This window comes from Diabrotica undecimpunctata, chromosome 6 (assembly GCF_040954645.1).
Source record: "Diabrotica undecimpunctata isolate CICGRU chromosome 6, icDiaUnde3, whole genome shotgun sequence".
NCBI lineage: Eukaryota > Metazoa > Arthropoda > Insecta > Coleoptera > Chrysomelidae > Diabrotica > Diabrotica undecimpunctata.
In genome coordinates, this window is record NC_092808.1 from 64,927,684 (window position 1) to 64,952,244 (window position 24,561).

Genomic DNA, 24,561 nt, shown 5'->3' on the forward strand with positions numbered 1-24,561 from the left:
CAAAAAAATAATTAAAGTAAAGGTGCAAATTTTATAAAATGCAGAATACATAGATATAAAAAGTATGAGAGGTATGTCATAATTACGTCAGATGTGCATATTTCTTCTTCACTCTTCTTTCTCTTTAGTTAATTTGGACATCCAACGTTTGCACTATTTGGTTGGTGGAAAATATTAACAGTAGAAGAAATTAAAATCAGTAGAGATTATGTATATAGTTAGTGTTCACTTGAATATCGTAGAGTAAGGACGTATTCCTCCGAGTGCGATAGCAAAAAGTGACCACCGGTAAGAACAATTAAAATCTAGTTATTAAAATTCCAGTCATTAAAATAAATAGTAAAGTGGCAGTGGCGTACCAAAAAATTCAGGAACATGTACCCAACTCCCCAACAATATTTGCCACTAGAATACACATCCGAACATGTACCAAACCACATATACTGGCAACCGACAAATATTCCTATATCAAATATTCCACAAAATCAATTCGCTCTTTCACCACAACTACAACAATTTCCACCACTACCCCAATCAATTTACTAGTAATACCTACTAATCAACCCATCTACTGTAGCGAAGACCTCAAACACAAAGCTAAAACTTGCAATTACACATTCAGAAAACTCGGATATAGAGTCTAGCGAAGACGACCATCGAGAAACCCAAAATAAAAACAAGTCAATCTCACCACCAACAAAAACACAAAATCGATACAGTACATATTATCAAACGCCGAGAGCCCTGAACAGACTGAAACAGAAAAACAACAGAAAATACCAAATCCACCTCCAATATTCGTATATGGCGTCAAAAACTTTAAAGATATGGTCGGTAACTTTGCACAAATTGTGAAGGAAGAAACCTACTATACCAGAACTCTGCCAAAAGACACTGTCAAGATTACAACATATACAATAGATATATACCGGAAACTAATAATAAATTTACGAGAAAAAGAAATTATTCACCACACTAATCAAATAAAAGAGGAACGTGCCTACAGAATGGTAATAAGACAGATCTATCACTCTATACCCAGAACAGATATAACAAAGAAACTAGAAAAAAGCCGTCCATAAAGTACGCAATAAAACTAACGTTCGACACAGACAAACAAAGGAACCCTTATCTTTATTTTTCATAGACCTTGAACCCAACAGTAACAACAAAGAAATATTCAATTTAGAATTCTTATGTCACACCAAAATAGCAGTCGAGGCACCAAATAAAAGAAACTCAATCATCACAAATGTATGCGAGATCAAGCATACGGCCATAGTAAAACATATTGCACTAAACCGTATTACTGCGTCAAATTTGGAGAACAATATGATACAAAAGATTGTAAAAAACCTAGAAGCACTCCAGCTGTGCATAGTGTGCACTATGTAAACAAGATCACCCTGCTAACTATAAGGGCTGTGTAGTCTACAGGGAACTAGTATAAAACAGACATATGCAGAAAAGAGAAAACCAACAGCCTCAAAGAACAACATTCAACAGCCCACATGTATGTACTGAAAGAAATCAGCTGAACACCACTTTACAAAACCATCAAAGAACATATGCAAACGTGACAGCACATCAAACCAACCACGATTCAGAATCTAAAACTAATATAGAACTATAACTATTATCATTCCTAAACAAGTTCAAAAACATGTTTTCGCAACTCATGAGTCAAAATAGTATGATATTAAACTTACTAACACAAGTCATTAACCAAAGAAATTCTTAAACATACTTAGAGTTGCCACATAGAAATGGCCTGCTAAACCATAAGCAAGAAGGAATTACTTTCTTAAACCTGAATAAAATTAATGTTGTGCTTATTTCAGAAACCCACCTTACCGATCTAACTACGTTCAATATTCCGCTCTATATCACATACTGCACACCTCATCCCGATGGTACAGCTCATGGTGGCTCGGCTATAATCATCCGCAGCTGCATATCACATCATGTATTGCCGAAATATGCAACAGAAAAAATACAAGCAGCAATCGTTCAAGTAAATGCAACGCCATAGCACTTTACGCCATGGCGTTGAACGCTTATATCTGCAATGAATAGCCCACCTCGTCAGGCTATCTACACAGTTGAATACAAATCCTTCTTCAAATTAATTGGCAGCAAATTCGTAGCCGGAGGAGACTGGAATGCGAAACACACACACTGGGGCTCAAGCCTCATAACAGCAAAAGGTTCCTCCTACTTAAATCCTACATATCTTATAGATATTTCTCTATAAAATTCAAAGACCAACAATCCAACCTCTGTCCTATCAACTCCAGAGCTTCTCAGCGTAGTGTTCTAGGGCCACTGCTCTTCTCACTCTACACAGCCAATATACAAGAGATTAATAGTAATAATACTACAATCGCTTCCTTTGGTAACGACGTAGCAATACTAGCTGTAAATGAAGATCCCATATAAGCCTCACAAAACCTGCAACATCATCTGAACTCTGAACATACTCAGTGATTGGTATACGAAATAGAGAACAAAAGTAAATAAAACAAAATCAACTCAAATAACATTTACCAACCGTCACAACGTATGCCCACCTGTAAGAATGTAAAATGTAAGAATACCAACAGTTACAGACGCTAGAGACCTTGGCCTCTATCTTGACCAACGTTTCACGTGGAAGAAATATATTCAGACCAAAAGAAGGCAGTTTGACTTAAAATTCCGGCAAATGTATTGGCTCCTTGGACGTAAATTAAAACTTAACATCCAAAATAAAATTCTTCTATACAAAGCCATACTCAAACCTATCTCGTTCTACGTACTACACTTATGGGGCTGTGTAAAGCCAACATCGATTAATATTATCCAAAGATTCTAGTCTAAAGTGCTAAGATCGATAGTAGATGCACCATGGTACATAAGTAATCAAACAATTCACTACGACTTAAAGATTCCTTTCATCAGAGAAGAAATCCATGGAGCCACGGAGTCACAAAATGAACGTACCATTCACCATGAAAATGAGCTATTAAGGAAATTATTCAACAATGGTCCAGCCACAAGAAGACTAGATAGAACCTGGCCCCAAGACCTACTTCAAAACTAAACCAAAATTGAATAAGGTGAGACATCATTGGATGTCTCTCCTTCACGCCCAAAACCTGTAACACATTTACTTAACACTTACTCTGTAATGACGTAGATTGTAAATAAACATAATTATAAAAAAAAGGTGATATAGTTTCACGTTTTACATAGCCTTAATATTTACTTAAATTAATTCATTATAATTTTTAACAAATACATATAACCATCATAATCTTTAAATATTTAAAATATCTATTGAGAATTCTATTGATAAAATAAAACACTGTAACATGAAATGAGCTATATTTGAATAATATTTTAAAGTCTACAAAAATCATTAACTATTTGTAACATACCAGCTACAACCAAAAGCAGTTACAATTTTTTTTAAATAGTTTTTAGTTCATATTAGATCATACTAACACACCATGTATTTGAGCACGATCTATTGGAATTACAGGTATCTACTTTCTCAATTGTGTTGTTGGGTAATGATGAATATTCACGATTGTCTACAAAAAGTATTCGTTTAGGCACGCTTACCAAATGAATGAAATTAAACTAACAAAATATTTTACGGTTATGAAACCAATTTTATAATAAACTTTTGTTTCTGCTGTGAATTATACTAATAAAGTTGTAGTAAAATAAAAGTTTTTTTAATATTAGAAAATCTTTACTGTCGATACATTTTAGTAATTTTAGAATAATTTAAAAATTTTATGTATTGTAGATACATGCAATTCGGCTTCAGAAACGAAGTGGGAACTCGTAAGGCTATATTCTCACTTCATATACTTTCACAGAGAGCCCGTTATATAAATATGGAAATATACGCCTGCTCTATAGTCTAGCACAAAGCATTTGATTGCGTTAAACACCAGAGACAAGCAGAAATATTTAGAGCAACGAGTATAGATGAGGTGACTTACGAATCATCACAGAACGTATTGGCATCAGATAACTCAAGTAAGGGTGAAGAGCAGCATATCGAAGGAGATATTAATCATAAAAGGTGTATGACAGGGATGCATGTTTTTCCACTTCTCTTTAATGTGTACTCGGAAATCTTTGCTAAAGCTCATACAGGTAATAGCGCTGAAATCATTATCAACGGCAAAAAATTAATAAAAAATCATATGCCGATGATACAGTTGTTTTTCCAACAGCTTACCGGAAATAAAGAAACTTATAGACGGTATTGTAGAATGTAGCAAATGGAATGGCCCATATATGAACATAAACGAAATAAAACTTACAGGTTTTTTCAAACTATAAACACAAGCTGTCCTGAATACATGACGGAATCATTGAACAGGTGTCATCCATCAGATATCTGTATGTACTAATAAATAGTAGTTGCAATTCATCGAAAGAGGTAGTATTAAGTATTGAACATTCTGGGAAGACGTTTATTGAAATAAAATAACTTCTTCATTGGGTGGGATCTAGACATAAGACTGCGAATCTGAATGCTGCGCAATTATGTATTCCCAATTTCTCCAAGGCAATAAAAGCTAAACTCTTAACGCCTTTAGAAAAAAATGTATATTTATAGGAGAAGACAACGTGTATTCTGGAACAAAAGAACTACAAACACCGCAGTTTTTAATAGAATGCAGAAGAATAAGGAGCTGATGTCAACGATCCAAGAGCTAAATTATATTGGGCATGTATTAAGAAGAGACAAATATAAAATACTTCGGTTGATCACTAAAGGAAAATCAAAGAGAAAAGCAAGAAGACAGCATTCTTGGCTAAAGCATCTGCAACGTTGGTTCAGCAAATAGTCGATTGTGAACTTCAGAGGCCCTGTTTTGCGCGTAGCTAAAGCCAACTGAATCATCAACCTTTAAAGGGAGACGGCACAGCAAGAAGAAAAATACTTGCAAAATTGTAACTGTTCTAGTAAGAAGTAAAAACAACGTAAAAGTATAACAAACATCCAAAAGAAAAATATTACGAATAAGGGAAAAACGACAAAATTGTTAGTTATTTAGATTATACAGTAAATGAAAACTGTTCCGTTAAGATAAACCAAATATGAAAAATTGAATATAATATAGATGAAATAAAAAGACTTTTTGCTATCTAATTTCACTGTATAACAATATATTTTTTTTTATTTCTTGACTTTTTTATAATCTATATGACATCTCGTGTTGAGCTATTTATTTAAATACTATTGCTTAAAGACTTCTTTTCTTATCTATTATTAATTATATCCTGCGATATAATCTATTTATATTTATTTTTTGACATATTAATTTTAAATCCATATTTTTACTTCGACGCGTATGCTTTGTTTCTACTATTTTCGTTTCTTCATTTCTCAACAATCTTAGTAAGTAAAACAACTAGCGAGTGTTGTATAATTAACTGTGGGTCTATACTTTGCCAACTAACGTGTGTTTAGTATGTTTCTCAATAATTTTTAGTTAATTGTTTAAAGGTTGTGGATTTCAATAAGTATGTAGCACATTTCAATTATCATGTCAGCTGTATTTTGAACATTCAGTTTTTTAAACGAACTGTGGAAAACACACGCAACGTTATTGTTTAAATTTAACGTTTCTCTGAGTAACAAGTTTTATGTAATTTACGTCGCAATGAAAAATTTAAATTTGACTATAAATAGCTAATAAATGAAAATTACTAAGTTCTCGGGAAGAACCGCGTTGATAAATTAAAACTCGACGTTTCGGCACCCATTTTGGAGACATTTTCAAGAGAGATACGGTTCCGTTCGAGTTCGGGGTCTCAATCTGCCTACTCCCCTCACTCGTGACGTACAAGTATCGTGTTCTGTAAATGTACAAGAACCGTCAAACGGCACTGAGGTCTCAAGATGCCTACTCCTCAGTGTCGAGTGTCGAGTGACGAGCTGTTTCACGAACTGTGACGAGTGTTCATCTCTGCTGTTTCTAACATCCTTTTCGTCCTCTCTGTGTCAGGTCTTGTTTCTGCCGCGTATGTCATTATTGGTCTGATGACTATTTTGTAAATTCTGCCTTTCATTTCTTTCCCAATATTTTTATTTCTCCATATTGTTTCGTTCAGGCAGCCTGCGGCTCTGTTTGCTCTATTCACATGATCTTCCACTTCAGTTTTGAGCTTTCCGTAGCTAGATAATGTAATGCCTAGATATTTAACCATCGCTTGTTCTATTATCTGACCTTCTAGCTCCAATTTACATCTTAGTAAATTTGCTGTTGTAACCATTCATTTTATCTTTCTTGGGGAAATTAACATGTTAAATTTTCTGGCGGTTATATTAAATTGATGCAGCATACGTTGTAAATCATCTTCACTTTGAGAGAGTAGTATTGCGTCGTCTGCATAGAAGCAATAAAGTTATGTATATAATAATTTCGTTTGTTTTCTAAGAAATATTTAATAAAAAAATGTACCCACTATAAGAAATATTTATTAAAAAAATGAACCTTAAAATATACTTTTAACATTCATTCAGTATAGATTTTAATTAAGACAATTTTAATCACACTGACGTAATGAGGCATTAGTAATGCCATATTACAATTTCTTTTATATTATTAATGTTAAACTTTATTTAACAGACGACCGTTTACATTGTAGCACGATTCCGAATTGCGAAATTCTTCAGTTAATATTGTTTTCTACGATAAAGCCTAGTTTATTAATAGACGTTCATTAATTTAAAAATGAATCTACTTTCTACTGCATATTCCCGTTAATTAGCAATTGACTCCTACACGAGAGCGTATATGGAACGGTTTTGTTCTTTTTGTAGAACTCAACTACCGCAATGCATTTCTCATGATTATTTACACTCGGTGGACCAATGGCCGGCTAGCGCTAGACTCGGATGTCGGGCAAAGACCAAAGTTATTATAAAGCTGACAGCACCAGGTATGTGATATAAATACTCGTGTGCGGGATATTACAAAATGAATAAATGCCGATGGGTTTGGTTACAAATATTTGCGGCGGGATAGTCATTTCCTAAATAATAAAAGGTGTTTTGTAGCTGTCACAATTTAAAAAGAAAGGAATAAAATGATAAAGTGACTGCGTTTACTTTAAAACGAGTAGTATTTTTTATACTGAAATTGTAGTGTTTACCTTTTTATTGAAAATGTTGCAATGTTATAACGTCTGAAAGATGGTACCAGGAAGATAATATTCGTATAAAATAAAGGGAAAATCTACGGATTCCGAAAACTAGAGACCAAAAATATAGTTATAATACCTAAAACCGAAAGTTTTGTTCATGTATCAGTGAAATATTGTACGAACATAAAATTACTTTGGTTATGTGCAAACTAAAAATCTCAGAAATAAGAAAGTTACCACAAACTAGATCCTCAAAAAATATAAAAATAAATAGTACAATTAAAGCTTAAAGAAGGCTTAGTAAGCCTTTTAATTTAAAGTAGTCCAAAGATTTTTAACAGAACAAGTACCGAAATGAAATAAGGTAACTCAAAACTAGTGAAGAAACGAAGTATTTATATTTATAGCTATGAAATACTACAAAATAGTGTAGACTATTTTGCAGAATATAAATTTTTATTAGATTTAGTTTGAAAATTACTGAGAGCACAGTTTTATGACATAGTGCATTTGTATTTTAAGTTGTGTTGTATTGTATTCAAAGTCAAAATTTGACAAAAAAAAGGAATCGGGGAACTGATTTTAATGCCCATCAATTTTAAACAAAGGCCTATGTGACAAAAATAATTAACTAAAGGATTCATGGATGATGTTATCAGTGATTGTATCAACAATTGTACTTTTTTCATTCCTTTTATTAAAAGTTATGTAGATGATTTAGTTTTGGCACTTCCTAAACACAAAATTCATGAAACAGTCAACATTTTCAACAATCATAATCAACATATACAATTTACAGTTGAGGAAGAGGTAGATAATTTTCTACCATTTCTTGACATGAGAATTGTAAGAAATACAGACAATATGTTGAAAACCAGATGGTTCAGAAAACCCATATGTAATAATAGATTTATAAGCTATTACTCTCATCATCTAAATAAGATGAAAATGAACCTTATAACAGGATTAAAAGAACGTGTTTTAAAGCTTTCTCATCCAGAGTATCTACAAGAAGATTTTCAATTGTTAAAAAATATTTTAATTGAAAACTCTTATCCTTTAGATATGCTACATAGGATGCTTTTTTCTAATATTGTTAATATAAATAAGTTAACACCATTTTTTGCTAAATCTCAAAACATTGTATCTAAAAATCAGAATATCTATTATCATTCACTGCCTTTTATACCATCATTAACACCTAAATTAATACAAAGACTAAAGGTTATTGACAATATCAAAATAGCAACAAAAAACATCAAAACTATTTCATCTGTATATTCCAAAACTAAATATCCTATAGACAAATTTGAAAAAACAAATGTAGTATACAGCATTAGTTATACTCAGTGTGAAGCTGAGTATGTTGGTGAGACCGGAAGAAATCTTTTAAATCGCATTATTTCTCACAAAAGTGATTGCAGAATTAAAAAACCATCTTGTGCTTTGGCAGAGCATGTAATCGATAAAGGCCATATTATGGATTTTGATAACATTAAAATGTTATGTAGTGAAAGTAATAAATTTAAAAGGACTTTTTGGAAATGGTCTGTATTAGCAAAAGTGATAATAATTTAAACAAAAGATCAGAAATTCAAAATCTAAGTAAAATTTATAATTATATTATTTCTTTATAATTTATATATGAAACTTGTAAAATACCACATTTTAATTTAATTTTCCATATATCTGTTATATTTTTTCAGACAACTATCAATGGTAAATAAATCTTCTTCTTTTTTGTTACTAAACAAAAAAGAATTTTTAAACAAAATTTTATTTTTGGCAATATATAATTGTCAAAAATAAAAATTTTAAGTTGGCATTTATGACATTGAGGCTTATTTGTAATTGGTTGCTATTTTAACTTATTTATAAATTCAATTGTTTTTGTGTTAAGAAAATGTTTTCAAAATTATATTAATATTAAAATTTCAGAGAAGCATTGATTAGATAAGGACATTTTTGTATTAATTCTTTTTGAGATGTATTAGCAGCAATTTTATTAACCAAACTAATTTTATTTGGTGAGTTAACAAAAAAAATTTTTCTTTCTAAGTTTAACTTTGTAAGATATTTTGTCTTTTTTAGCAGCTCTTGATAATAATTGTAAACACAATTGAAAGCTCGAGATAATAAATAGTTAACCAATGGCCCCTTTTATTGACTCCAACCCATCCAAAACATGTATATATATACATATATATATATATATATATATATATATATATATATATATATATATATATATATATATATATATATAAGTATATATATATATAATTTTTTAAAATTGTTATTGACTAAAGATACAAAGTTAAGAAGTAAATTACAGTTCGGAATGCGACACGAATGATAATAATAGCCAATATGTCAATATAAAGGCAGATAATATCTGTTTCTATAGTCAGGGTTGTGGTTAATGCCTAACTATCCAATTAACCAGCCCTAATTGTATCTGCTACGCCACATTTATTTTCTAATTAGAAACAAGATAGAATTGTTTGATATCATTGTCCGCATTGTCAACGTAAGGAAATTAATTAAATTCCCTTTGACGTGCGTTATGTTGAAATTATTTTATTGAAATTTTTTTAAATCGTTTTATATTTATGAAGAGACTTATTTGGTGTATAGGTAAGTTAATTAGTCATTTTATACCAACACAGTGTTCAAACGCCTAAGAAAAAAGAAGAGAATAATGAAAAATATTTATTCGCTTAAATTAATTTTTATTATTCCTTAGGTGGTAAAAACTATCAGAAAATCACTAAAAAACAAGAATTACTATATAAGTGCATTTCTAGATATATCTTAGACATTTGACAAAGTTTGGCATGTAGGTTTTATATCTCCAAAATGAAATACATATTTTCCTGTCACAAAAGTATACTTTTAATATTGTACCTGACAGATCAAATCAAAAGAGGTGGATCAATCACTACCATGTTTGAAATATTTTGTTTTTTTTTAGAAAGAAGCATACTGGGCTCCAGCTTATACTTAATATATAGGTATGTACATCAGATATACCAACCACCAACAATACAACAATCGCAACATACGCTGATAACACAATTATCATGGCTTCAAATTCTGTAGTATCATAAGCATCCCAGATATTGCAAATCCACGTGCTTAAACTAGAGAGCTGGCTTAAACTATGGCGAGTTTAAGTCAACAGTTTTAAATTAACACAGATAACGTTTATGATAAAAAGTGAGACGTGCACCAGTTTTCATAAACGACATTGCATTATCAGTTAATAACGTGGATAAATACCTGGGAATTCAGAGAAAATACCACCACAAATCGACGGAACAACAAATACATTATATAACATACAAAAACATCAACGATTTCAATTAAATGCTGCTCTAGATGGGTATTGCTCATTGGTATGTTATTAGCCATAGTTTATATCACGATTTACAGGTACCAACAAAAAGCGAAGCTATAAGAGTTCTACAAACAAACCAGAATATTCTGCCATCCAAATCCGCTAGCCGTGGGATTTACTGGGCATTTATTCTTTCTGGGCCAATTTCATTTTTTACAATAGGGTAGTAAGATAGCAAGAATTCTTGAATGGATATGTTGGATCGGCGTTCATGTTTATATTTATTTAAATTTATCTATTTTGGGTCGTACAAATATTAGTCCTCCTTACAGACATTTTGTATCTTATATAACTGTCTCTTATCATATTAATTTTTCTGTATTTCTTTCTTACATTTTCCAGAAACTTGAAGAAATAGAAAGATGAAATTCTATATAACCTACATACAAATTATGCATATATTGTATCTAAATTAGATCATACCAAAATCAAAGCTATATCAAAATCGAACGAGGAGAAAATTTTGTCAATTTATAGTAGAGAAATCAGAAATATTTGTCAATGAGACGATATACCTAAAAAATCACTATTAAGATCATTTATTATAAAAGTGAATGGCAAATTAATAAATAAATTAACAATGTGCCGATGAAACCTTTATACTTTGCAGAGTTCTGGATGCCTGCAGCGCCTACTTGACAAGATATCAGTTAAAGAAGATCTAAAAATCAACACGGCAAAAACGAAGATATTGGTGGTAAACCGGAATGTAACTAAACCAGTGCACATACATGTATACGCTTTAGAGAAAGAACAAAAGTTTTTAAGTTCCTTACCTGGGCAGCTGGATCAGTGATGATCTGAATCCTGACTTAGAAATCCAAGCCCGAATTGGTGAAATGGCCAGGCCAAACTTTTGGAAAATTTTAAGCATTGTATGCGATAAACCACTCGATATGCAATTAAGATGATAATTTATTAAATATATACTACCCCGTCATATGAAGTTAAAGCATGGCCGCTGAAAGTTACCAGTTTGAATAGACCTCAAATATTTGAAACTTGAGTAAATAGACGAATGTTACGAATAACTTGGACTTACTAAGGCATTAACTTGGTAGTTCTCCATCGAATGAGCAGAGAACGTGAGCTCATTGAAATCATAAAAAACTGCATATCTCGGACATGCAACGAAAAACAGATACGATTTTCTACATCTCGTAATCGAGTGTAAGATTGAGAACAAACTTGGACCAGGAAGAAGACAGAGCTACTAGCTTATAATAGCTTCAATCTTTCGAGATTGGACTGGCTTGGACCCGAAGGGCTCGATGAGAAAGAACCAAAACAGACAAGAATTTTCTAAAAATGGATGCCGATCTTCAACAGAAGGAATTCGAGTAAAACGATCCTTTACAATATGGGGAGATAATATACAATCTATTGTTTTCAAGCTATTTACTTGTTGCATGTTGATATAATTTACTATTTTTACAGGGAAGTCACAATTTTACTTTTAAATTAGTTTATTTTGACGTTTCGATTTTTATTTTGAAAATTAAAACGTCAAAACATTCTAATTTTAAAGTTAAATTGTGACTTATTCATAGTTAAAATAGTAAATAACATAAAATCTGCTTGAAAGAGAAATCAGTTATTCAAATATTCTATTGTCACTCACTATAGGAAAATTAAATTATATTTTTTAATTACGTTTTTAAAATATTGTGTACGTATAGCAATAAGTCGATTATTTTCTTTTAAAACAAACAATAATAATTGGATAATAAAATATAAATATACCCGCGAACTAACTAGTCTACAATCTTTAACTACTAACCCAATTTAACGCACTAACCAGCGGGACTTGGTGAAAAAATGAGATCGTGACATAAAATTATTTACAATTATTATTATGTTACCAGGCAATTTCATAATTTCGTCAACGAAGGCGAACCTTGCATGTCAACTTTACTGACACCTTTATTTAGTACCGATATTTGTTACCAAACCCACGAGGCGTTTTATTAAATTTTTCTTATAAGAATTTGTGAATTACGACTCATGCAATCTGTTATTGGTGAATATTACCAGTTAGTATATTTTAAGATCTAATCAATCGTACAAATCTTTTGAAGAAAATATTTGAAATATGGCAATATATTTATTATTACCAATGTTAGTATTTTTGAATTCCCTTAATCAAGTTAGTATCAAGGAATTATCAAATATTAAAACCACATAATTGATAAAATTTCTACTAGTGTCCTTGATGCGTATAGTAATAATGATAATAATAATACTAAAGCAGATTTAAGATTTAAGATTTAAGACGTTTGGCACGTAGAGAATCTTATTAATAATATTATTATCTAGATGCAAGCCGTAGAGCTTCCACTCTAAGGAGAAAATTCACCTATTCCAGATACCTACGATATCAGAAATATTATTTATTATGTATTATCAAAAAATAATAAAGTAGAAATAACGAATCTACGGCATTATTTAGGAAAAAGAGGACTTGGATGGATATATGTGAACAATTCGAAAAACAGTACATCGTGCGATTTGTGTAGTAGATAACACAATACTGCTTCATCTGAGATAACCATAAAAACCTTAAGAATCATGACAGTTGACAGAGCTTACAAAAATTAAAATTAAATTATCTAAGGGTAATAAACAATATTTTTCTTGTAGATAAATTTGTGTATTTTGGCTCCTTCATAACTGACAAGATTTGATCTGCAGAAATAAATCACCGGCTAGCAATTGCAATGTAAGCAGATTTACTGCTGGAGGCAAATGCTGAAAATACCATGGTTAGTCCAAACAACGAATGAATCTATGTTGAATAAGCTAAAAATAAAGAAAAAAAGTAAGCATGCAAATTTCAGAACAAATATTAGGCTATTTTCAACACGTGTTTCGAAGAAATGGTTTTGAAGAACTTACTATCCAGAGAAAGGCAGAAGGGAAAAGAAGTAGAGCTTTCACGTTATACAAAAACTATATTTTTGTTACTGTTGGCGATTAACTGTCAGAATATGCTAGAATGTCAGAAGATAGAGAAAAACAGAGAAAAGTTGGAAAAATCAGCCAATAGTTTCCAAAGAAACCAAGAAATATCTCATAATATTTTTCCAACAAGAAGAAAATTCACAGATTCGACTTTTTGAATACCGAGTAATTATAAGAAATAATCTCAAAAACTCGACGTAGTATCCTTAGAAGCGAAGTCATATGAGGTGCTCATAACCAAAAGGTAGTTACAGAACAAGTCCTTAATGACACACATAATCGAATTTTTGATCTTACAATACAAGAAACTTAGCCTGATGACAAGCAGCAAAAAAGAGGAGTTCTAAGATATACTGCGACATCACGTTTTAATACAATTTGTATCTGGGATGTTAAATAAAATGAGAATAAAAATATGAGATACATAACGAACAGTCAGTTAGTTATGAGTTGTTATGTATGTACTCATTTACTTATTTGGCATTGATAAGTGGACTAAAACTGAACCGAAAAGTAAGGACATTTTTACAAATGCACAATACTATCTTCCCTGAAAAGAAAAGTAAAAAGAACAACATTAACGGTACTAATTTAAGACCGTATTTTTAAAAGCTATATTAGAAATATATTATTATAAAGGCATATTTAGTTTGCATCGCTCAATTTGCATACAAAAACCACCACTCTCAGTAGGAAAGATGATCTTCTAAGAAACCTCTGCACAGGCGACATCCTAAGGTAGTGAGCAAACTATGTTGATAATACATTATACAGCTATAGGCGACATCAGAAATGATATTTTCCGAAACAAAGCATTGAATACTTCTTATTCATGATCAGGTTATCCCAATTAAAAATTAACTAAAGTATAATGTGAAGGCAATAAAAAAGTTAAACTTTTCCAAATCAAACATCTCCCTTACTGCCAATACAATCTAGGCAATGTGCTTAAAAGTGACAACTATAAGCTGGAGTAAGATCATACAAAAAAAGAGGTTAAATCTTTGTAAATGGGTATATTTTATAAAAAACCCTTAAAAGGGCTACATCAAAAACACGAACGTTTTTGGAACAACCGTTCCATTATCAGGTTAAAATTATTGCTGCTTCAGCTGGAGTTACCAGCTGAAGTCCGTTTGAAGAGGTTTACTCTCCGGACGCTGGAACTCACTTAAGGCATGGGTGTATGTTACCTGCACTAAAATTTAATTAAAATATTAAACATCAAATAATAATAATAACATTATGTACAATCTTTGGTAATTTTATATATTTTAAAGGGTTTTTACCCTAATATTTTGATGGCTCAGGCATGGTAACCTGTATTTTAACCTGATGATGGAACGGTTGTTCCGAAAACGTTCGTGTTTTTGATGTAGCCCTTTTAAGGGTTTTTTATAAAATATACCCATTTACAAAGATTTAACCTCTTTTTTGTGATACGTGGTATATAGCCAGCTGCAGAAATTATTTTCCTTGTAAATTTTAAGATCATACTATTCTCACAGACTAAGCTAGTCTACTAACACTAGACTACTAACTAGACTAACTAGGCAAACAACACTTATTAATTGGGTTATACCTAAGAACAACTGGCGCATTAAATATAACGGGAAGAACACCAAGTACGGAGATCTAAACATACAAATAAGAAGTAAATTATCATTTTTTCTACTAGTATTATTCGGAAACATTTTCTGGAGAACTTTAAACAGCTGAGTCTTAGTGGACACCTTTATAAGATCACAAATAAAGCAATACTGTTCGCGTAGAAAAAAAAGAGACACCAACATACCAGGTTACCGAGTGCTCAGTAACATATTTCTTCTTCTAAATCTTCTAAAAAAAATTTATTTTCAGTATCAAAAAGTCTAAAATTTTATTTTAAATTAACAATCAATAATACTGATTTAATGAACTTTCATATATGAAATGTACTTAATTGTAGAAAATGTATAAAATAGAGTTATTCTGAAATGTATTTAAATATTTTTAATAAATTCAAGCAAATATTTCTAATTGTTATCCTCATCAATTGATTATTTGATTATTTCGTGATTGAAGCATTAAAGTCCGTAGATATTGCATAATTGCACCTCGACTTTTTGTAGTATTTGTAAAATTAATGGTACACAGAAAATCGCAAATAACCGAGTACGAAGTATTGCACCATCTATAAGTAGCTAGTCTATGAAAATGAGTATGTAGTTAGCATAAATTGATATTTCTTTGATAGTCAGTTGTATTCGCTTACGAAAGGTTATTAGAATACATGCATGGCTCTGAATTCTAGTGTTTTAATGAGCACTCTGTTATCTTCACAATTTTAACTCAAAATTATTATAGCATAATTGTTATAATAATTTTGTCCTATTTACTGAATATCATTATTTCATATTAAGGATTAAGCTTATATATTTCTTAAGTTTTCTCCTTATTCATTGCATATTTTTACATTCGCTGTATACATCAATTTTTCTCATTATTTATTATTCATTTCTTATTTTCTTTGTCTTATCAATTTGCTGTGGTAATATTATGGCACTTGGATTATATATATATATATATATATATATATATATATATATATATATATATATATATATATATATATATGGGTTGAACGGAAGCCCCGAAGAAGACATCAGAGAGGATGTCGAAAGCTCGACGCAATGACAATCAACCCAGTTCAACCCGGAAGACTGGTGAGTTTAATATTAATTTTTATAATAGTATTACTCTTAGCTCTAGACTTAATATATATATATATATATATATATATATATATATATATATATATATATATATATATATATATATATTATATGACGTTTCCATTTTATTTTTGCTAAATAATTCGTTAATTTGTTTTACTCTACTTAACTCTTAACCTCACTACACCTGTAATAGAATCGAGGCTATTTTGCAACTACCTACTACTGATATGAGTTACAATGAATCAATTTTTACTAATTATGTCTGAATTATTAAAATTAGGTACAACTATATATATATATATATATATATATATATATATATATATATATATATATATATATATATATATATATATATATATATATATATATATATATATATATATATATATATATATATATATATATATATATATATATACAAACGAACTTTGCATGTTTTATTAATAATAAATTTTTGTCACTCACCATCACTTGAAGAAGATCCAACGTGGGATCCACCGTCTCCTGAAAAAACTGCTATCGTTCAAAAAAATTCATATCGACATTTGTTTTAACAATTACAATCAGTATATACTCCAGTCGTCAGAGACGAAAATGCCACTGTACCTGTAAAAATAATACGAACAAGCTGAATTTTGCGAGAATATTAATTTTTTGACCCAAAAAAAGATGCAGAAAAGTTTACCACTTTTACTCCCGGATTTCTCCCTAAAAGCACCCACGCGGGGGTAAAAACCCAAAAAAATGGATTTATCAAGAATCTGTACACCGTAGAAAAAATATGTTTCAAATAAAAGTTGTACCTGAGATAATTTTAAACAAAAATGTTTATAAGCATTAGTTCTCTTAGAGGCAACGCTTGAAGTGACCGTCGATTTTACATGTCATTTGTATTAGCTTGACGGTAAAAATTCGATATCTTTTTATTTAAGTGACCTATCGACAAATATCAAGATGCGTTTTAAAGGTAAAGAATTCAGCTTTCGTATGCAGCTTTTGTATTTTGGCGCAAATAAACTCAGAATTTATATAGGTCTTAAATAAATAAACGTGACGCGATTTTTGCCATTTTGGCAAAATTTATGATTCTAAAGAGATCAATACAATCTATCCCTTTTATTGGCTGGCCACTATGAAGTATTGATAACTAGTGCCTAACCTTTAAACCTATAGCATGGAATTTTAGTTTTGAGTTTTGGCAACCAATGTGAGGCATTTGAAATATACTTAAAAAACGTTGGATTTAAACATTCACACAATAAACGATCTAAAAAATTTAAAACTCTTTTTTCAATTACCCTAGTACGTTTTTCAAAAGAACAAAACTTCTGCAATAAACTGTACCCAAAACCGTCTTATTAAATACATTTGTTTTGTCGTGACGTGTAATCGTTTGTAATGTAAAACATTAAATTCCGCGTTTTTTATTCATATTTCAAATGCCTCATATTTGTTGCCATAAATCAAAATTGAAATTCCATGTCATAATTTTTAAAAATTGATCTCTAAGAATAGAATTTTTACTACGACTGGTCAGTTAAAGTAATCAGTTCTATTGATCTCACGAGAATCGTAAAAAATGGTAAAAATCGTGCCACGTTTATTTATTGAACACCTTTATAAAAACTGGGTTTATTTGCGACAAAATACAAAAACTGCATACTATAGCTGCACTCTTTACCTTTATAACGCATCTTGATTTTTGTCGATAGGATACCTGGATCAAAAGATATCGAATTTTTACCGTCGAGCTGATACAAATTATATTAAACATTGATTTCGCGTGGGTAACTGACATGCAAAATCGACGGTCACTACAAGCGTTGTTTCTGAGAAAACGGTACATTCTACGCAAAAAATGCTTATAAATATTTTACTTTAAAATTATCTCAGCTACATTTTTTATTTGAAACATTTTTTTCTACGACGTACACATTCTTAATAAATGAATTTTTTTGCAATTTTACCCCCCTACGAGTGGCATTTTAAGAGGAAACCAGGGGGTAAAAGTGGTAAAATTTTTGCATCGTTTTTGGGTTCCCAAAATTAATATTCTCTGCAAAATTTAGCTTGTTCGTATGATTTTTAGGGGTCAACTCTCTGACGACTGGAATAATCTCACATTATCTATGTAAGTTATAACTGTTTCACATTTTCTATTTTAATAACAGAATAATATTGGTTTAATTCATAATGCTAAATATTTAATTTTCAAACTTGATACAATTTTATATCAAGGTATACATAATAATGCTTCTTGTATTTATGTATGCTTTCAACAAATCTTATTATATTGTACATATAACAAAAGTATTTTTATTAACTTAAATCATTAAAAATTCTTTAAATTATCAATATTTTGATTGACAGAATAGACATTATAATTATTTGGTTAGATTTTCTAGAATTTTTTATATGGAGCGGTAATCTTCTTCTTCAAGTTCCGTCTCCATTAGTGAAAGCTGGCAATAATTTTGTCGAACTGTCTGTGATTTTGCCATTCTTATGAGTACTTTTAAACTAAGTTTTATGCAATCACGGATGTTCTTTAGCAAGTAATACCGCCTGTTGCTAGGTTCTCTGCACCCCTCTATTTTTGCTTCTTTGATTAGTTTTAGTTTTATATCTCTGGTGGTGGGAGAGATTCAGATATGTGGTCTCTCTCATCTTGACAATATTTACAGGTATCCATTTTCCCAATATTTTTAAATCTTTGGGGTTTGTAACATAATTCATCCAGAATATTGCATGCATACGTCGTAATATTCATATTGCGAATGCTTCAAGGCGGTTCATTACACCGACTTTCATTATCCAAGCCCGAACTCACTATAAAGAGGCACAAAACAGAGGCAGAGTAAGAAGACAAATAATACTTGACCGATCTGAGCCTGGTTTATTATTCTGAGACAAGAAAATTTAAAATCTCCATACGTATCCAACAATACATCAAGAAACCAGATGCAATCAGACGAACTATCAGACGACAACAAAGAACAACAAGAAGAATAAGATGAAATGCAAAACGCAAAAATGCATTAAATATCGCCAAAAACCAAAATTTGAAAAAAAAATTCACTAAAATTACAAAACATAAAATCAGAAAAGCCAAAGAGGTATGGATAAAAAAATGTACATCGAGCAGCTGCAAGTCCAATATAATTTATTTAAGACGCACAACGAAATAAAATAAGTTACAGGGGAATCGAAAAAAACTCGAAACCATTAATTAATTAACCATGGAGTAAAATAAGGATATCTTCTATTACTTATTCTGTATAATGACTACTCATAATGCATATTTTAACGGGCAATAGAACATGTAAAAAGGGATAAAAATAAATGCTAAGCCGCTATACAATATAAGATACGTTGACGACAAATCGATTTGAGCAGATAGCGCAGAAGGTCTCTAACTCCTACTAAACAGACTATCTAGAGAAGGGGATGATCTCGTCTACAAAATTATAACGACTTATAACACAGTCATATGCCGAAACGCTAACCTGTCAATAAACATTAATATCTACGAAAGTCATATAATAAGCGAGAATATTAAAATACCTGCGATGCGGGATAACAGACAACCTAGATTATAGAAAATAGAACAAAGATAGAAATGGCAAGAGCAACTTTTTTATTATGATAGTTAAGCTTAGCTAAGCGACAGCACCTTCAAACTAATAAACCAGACCCAGATTTGTCAAATGTTACTTCCCTTTTATTCTAATTAAGAGTTCAGCATCCCAATGTTTTTGAAGTGATACTTAAGGGGAAATATGTGGGATTTAGTTTTACTTAGATGACATCTGCTATCTCGTAGATATATCAATAATGAAATATTGATCAGTTTTGTGGGCTTATTCACTTGGATTATTTATTGTGCACAATTAACATTGACAACAAATTAAAGCTCCACATATTTCAGAGAACGTGTAAATTTTTTGGACAGTACGGCCTGAAGTATCTGAATATGGTTATCGTTTTTGCTTCAAAAACTGAGTTGTTTTCAAGATCCTCAGTACTACGTAATTTAATCTTAAGCCTACTCTAGCAATTGCCTTCATTTTGCAGTACTCTTGTAAGTACCATAATTTTTCACCATTATAAAATACTTAATTTCTTCAAAATTTGCTGTTGCAATAGCATATTTCCATATGTAGGCCGTTTGCTGCAAGCAAGCAATTTAATTGAACCTAGCCTGAGAGACTTGTTCATCTTTTGAAATGACGTTCGGGTGTAACAATTCATTGAAGCGAGGTGTATTAATTCGTGTATAAACAGGAATCACTCCACCGCGCTCCAATACTACAGACGGTCCCTTACCCCCTATAGTACTCTGATGCGCGATAGGGGCACAACTATCAACCAAATGCTCTTCATGTGGGAGTACTGGGTAATAGAACTCCCAAAATGGTTCCCTAACCGATTCAAATTCAGGCTAGTGTTAAGCGGTTTATTCCTGTTATCCTCTAATTTTATTACTTTATAATATTATTTTATAAACTTCTTATAAACTAGTCTATAATTAATCATAGAAAAAATCGAATGTTGCTACAGGTCTTACGTACAGAGCGAAAAACTAGTGAAAACAAAAAAATTACTTATAGAACCTGTAATTTTTAAAATACTTTTAAAAATAGTTTGCAAGACATAAAATAATTTGAAATAATTATAAATTAAATATTCAATTTTGCTTTAAATAAACTATCTAGTTCTAGCAGTTAATATGTTTACTTATATTGCATATTTTTTTTTGCATAATTTAGGTATTAAAAATAGTAAGAGGCATATAGAATAACACTATTAATATCTAAAATCTATACGACACAACTTTAACTAAAGCAGTAGTTAACGTCGATATTATCCACCAGTTTATATATTTTATAGCTGATTGTATGTACACAAACATGTAACTGACGTAACGTGAACACCATTATGTAAAATAACTTCTCAATTAAGTTAAAAAATAACCGTCGAGGATTGACATTACAGATTCACATCTAAACATTCCGCGTGCAAGTCGACATGCATCTTGTTGCGAAATATGCAGTTCCACTGCTGCCATAGAATAAAAATGGCTATATAAATGGGTTATCCATGATTTTGCATTGCCGTATAATACACTCAGTTACAATTATTGCTCTTATAATATAGCAAAACTAACTAATGGTCATTTAAGCGTATTGAAACACAATAGATAATTTTTAATATGGTGAGTTCTTAAAATCCAATTTTGATTTTGAGTTTTTGAATCTTGAGATTCTTAATGCAAATAAAACATACTATAAGATGGTTTTTGGAAGACATTTAGAAGTTGTAAACTATGTTTTTGTTCAATAAATTCAAATGACATCGTCTGTTTTTTCCCATCTATAACTTTATTTGCTAATAGCAAGCTCCTCATCGGCATATGAATTAAATTAGCGCCACTCTTCTGCATATTCTTATAGGAGAAACAATTATCAATCACACAAACAAATACAAGTGACTTTAAAAACAAAATTTATATATCTTCCAACTCAGGCGCCGAACAGATAATAAACTGAATGGGCAACATGGATTCAAGCATTTCCATTGAGAAGAATAACACCAGTTAATTTTTTTTCCCGGTAGTCAATTCATTATGCCTACACTAATATTCAATAGTGGCACACATAGGTAATGAAAAAATACTTTAAAAATGAAAGAATACCTTAAAAATAATTTTGTGTTAACCAAAACTTTAAACTATGAAATAGGTATTTCTTCGGTTGATAATCACCACCTGGGAAACTTTTTTAATTCTTCTATACCTATTGAAACATACATCAGTTTTTGTTGTGCAACATGTCTAAAAAAGACTGATATGCCTGACATATGCATTATTACTTGTGGAGCTAGCAAACATTCACATAAATTCCGATTCCATGGCGAACTCTTTGATTATTGCTTCAGATGTATTTAGATTGAAAAATTGTATTATAACAGTATTTTAAAAACTAATTTTTATAATAAAAACAATAAAGAGTTACGAAGAAGCTTCGATAATCTTACTCTACGTTACTATTGCATAAAATAATTAAATTTTTGAAGTAACTTTACTTTTCATTTTACCTGTTTTTTTCCTGGATACGTACGATTAGTTACTAAGAGTTGTACTATAAGTACTAGTATATGAATATCAAAGAGGATTTTGAAGTTAATGTGTTTTTTACCGGCTCATTGCTTCCGGAGTTTATAGGCATTGGTATACAATAGTGTGTCTTGGACATTTCGTCTACAACTGCGGCAGACATTATTAAAAGTACGCGATGGCGGTAACATTCTGTGCTTTACTGACGAAAATCATGAAGCTTAAAATTAAGCTCATTATCGGTTAATGTCAATATTTTTCGGTTATTGTCCTAAAGCCATTGTATTTTAATTATCTTCTTTATACTATCCAATAATTGAGGACACAAGTCTCATCATTAGGTAGGTAATTCATTAGGTAAACCACGAAAAATTGAATGAAGTTATTCTTTTTTAGTGTTTACTTTAAAGAAATATTTTACTAACACAATAAGCAATAAATATAGGTATACTAAGTACAACAGAAAAACAGCATTTAAGATAAAAAACAATCAATAAGAAAGATACATGCAGAGTAAAGTCAAAACAAAAAATCTAAGAGGCAACAATATCAACACATTTTTATCAATAAGACATATTTTTTAATAATATTGAATGATTTCGTTGGAATTTGTTGAATGAAAAGTACCATTTAGCTACAGTTATTTTCATTACAAATGGAATATATACAGTAGACTCCTTCTATAACGAGAACTGAAATGGCAGACTAATTACCTCGTTATAAGCGGATCTCGTTATATCCAACAACAATAATATTGTGCATACATATGAATATGTAGTTTTCTAAAACATTAACTTTCTATAGTGAAGCCATTCGGAGCAATATAAGATGTTAATAAATATTGTTTGAATGGCGTTTTTAAAACAAAGTTGTTTACTTTTATTGTCAATGAAATGCATTAAAACAAAAAAGAGTTGTTTACTTTTACTGTCAATGATATATGTTAAAACAAAAAATCTGTATTCTGTAAATATGTATAAAGCGTATAAAGTTATTTTGTCATTTTTGACTGCTTTAAATTGTCCAGTATTCTATCTATCATATTTTCTAAAGATGTGAAACAGTTTTATGCTTCTTCATTTGCGTTTTGTCCTTGGATAAAGTTTCTGACAACCTTTAAAACACTTTCTACATCTTGTCTATTAGGACCCATATTATTAGGTGTGAATGGTCAACCCAATACAATGACACTTGTAAATCATAAATTTTACATTTCCGACTAAGAATCATAATATTGTTCTGAAGCTATTTTCTTGTGGCATTTTAAATTAATTTTCTGACGGATATTCTCGAGTTAAAGTTGATTTCATGTAATCGAATGAACTATCTTATAAGTAAAGTCGTCCCAGGAACGCAACTCAACAATATTGGCAATATCATTTTAAAGTCGTCTACTTAAAAATGTATAATGTATGTCTGAATTGTCAATATAGATGAGTCAGATAAAATTAAATTATTAGAAGAATTTTTCACTAAGTAACAAAAACAAAATTTGTTTAATTTACTAATGTTTGTATTTTGAGAACGATTTCCGAAGTGGAAATTGAAACGTCAATAAACGTATTTAACCTTTAATTGTGGCTTATTCCCAGTTAAATAGTAATTAAGAATCATAAATTGTAAGAAGTTTATTGCGGGCGGCCCGCAGTTAAAAAGGGTATTTATTTATAGCTACGGCCGGGCCAAAACGTAAAAAACACGTTTTGCAATCTTATTTTCTCTCGTTATAAGCAAATTTACCTCGCTATAAAGGGTTATAGTTCAATAGAAATTTCACGGGACATCTAATGTACCTCGTTATAAGCGAAACCTCGTAATAACCGTGTTCGTTATAAAGGGAGTATACTGTAATATTATAAAATATTAAAAATATATGTGGATTAAAATATCTTAGATACAATCCTGTAGATTACGTTACGATCAATAACCATTACAAGTATATGTACCTACATCAAGAAAGAAGTATGGGTACGCTAGTAAAATCAGGCGAACTAAACATTTAGCGTCAAAGTCTAGAATTCCAAAGCTCTATTGTAATTCCGACCAAAAGCAGAGACTTCGTAATCCTTGGCAATAAATGTCTAATCTGCAGTTGTCGGCAAGCGATAGTTTTCTTAAGGTTACGATTAAAAGTAATTGAAATGTGAATAGATCTATGACTGCGATTATTTTAACTTGAAGTTAATTACAATTTCCATCTGAGATTT

General features: G+C 30.7%; 1 protein-coding gene across 7 annotated transcripts in view; it reads right to left on the minus strand.

The window, feature by feature from the left end:
• The window catches only part of LOC140443476 (uncharacterized), a 447,648-nt gene that overhangs the window by 351,946 nt on the left and 71,141 nt on the right, over nucleotides 1-24,561 (minus strand). For 5 of the 7 annotated variants that reach the window (XM_072534773.1, XM_072534769.1, XM_072534767.1 and 2 more), the window contains exon 3: nucleotides 16,705-16,752. In XM_072534773.1, coding sequence (XP_072390874.1) covers nucleotides 16,705-16,752 — 48 coding nt within the window. The remainder of the gene's footprint in view (nucleotides 1-16,704; nucleotides 16,753-24,561) is intronic. The other 2 variants (XM_072534774.1, XM_072534768.1) reach the window with 1 other exon arrangement.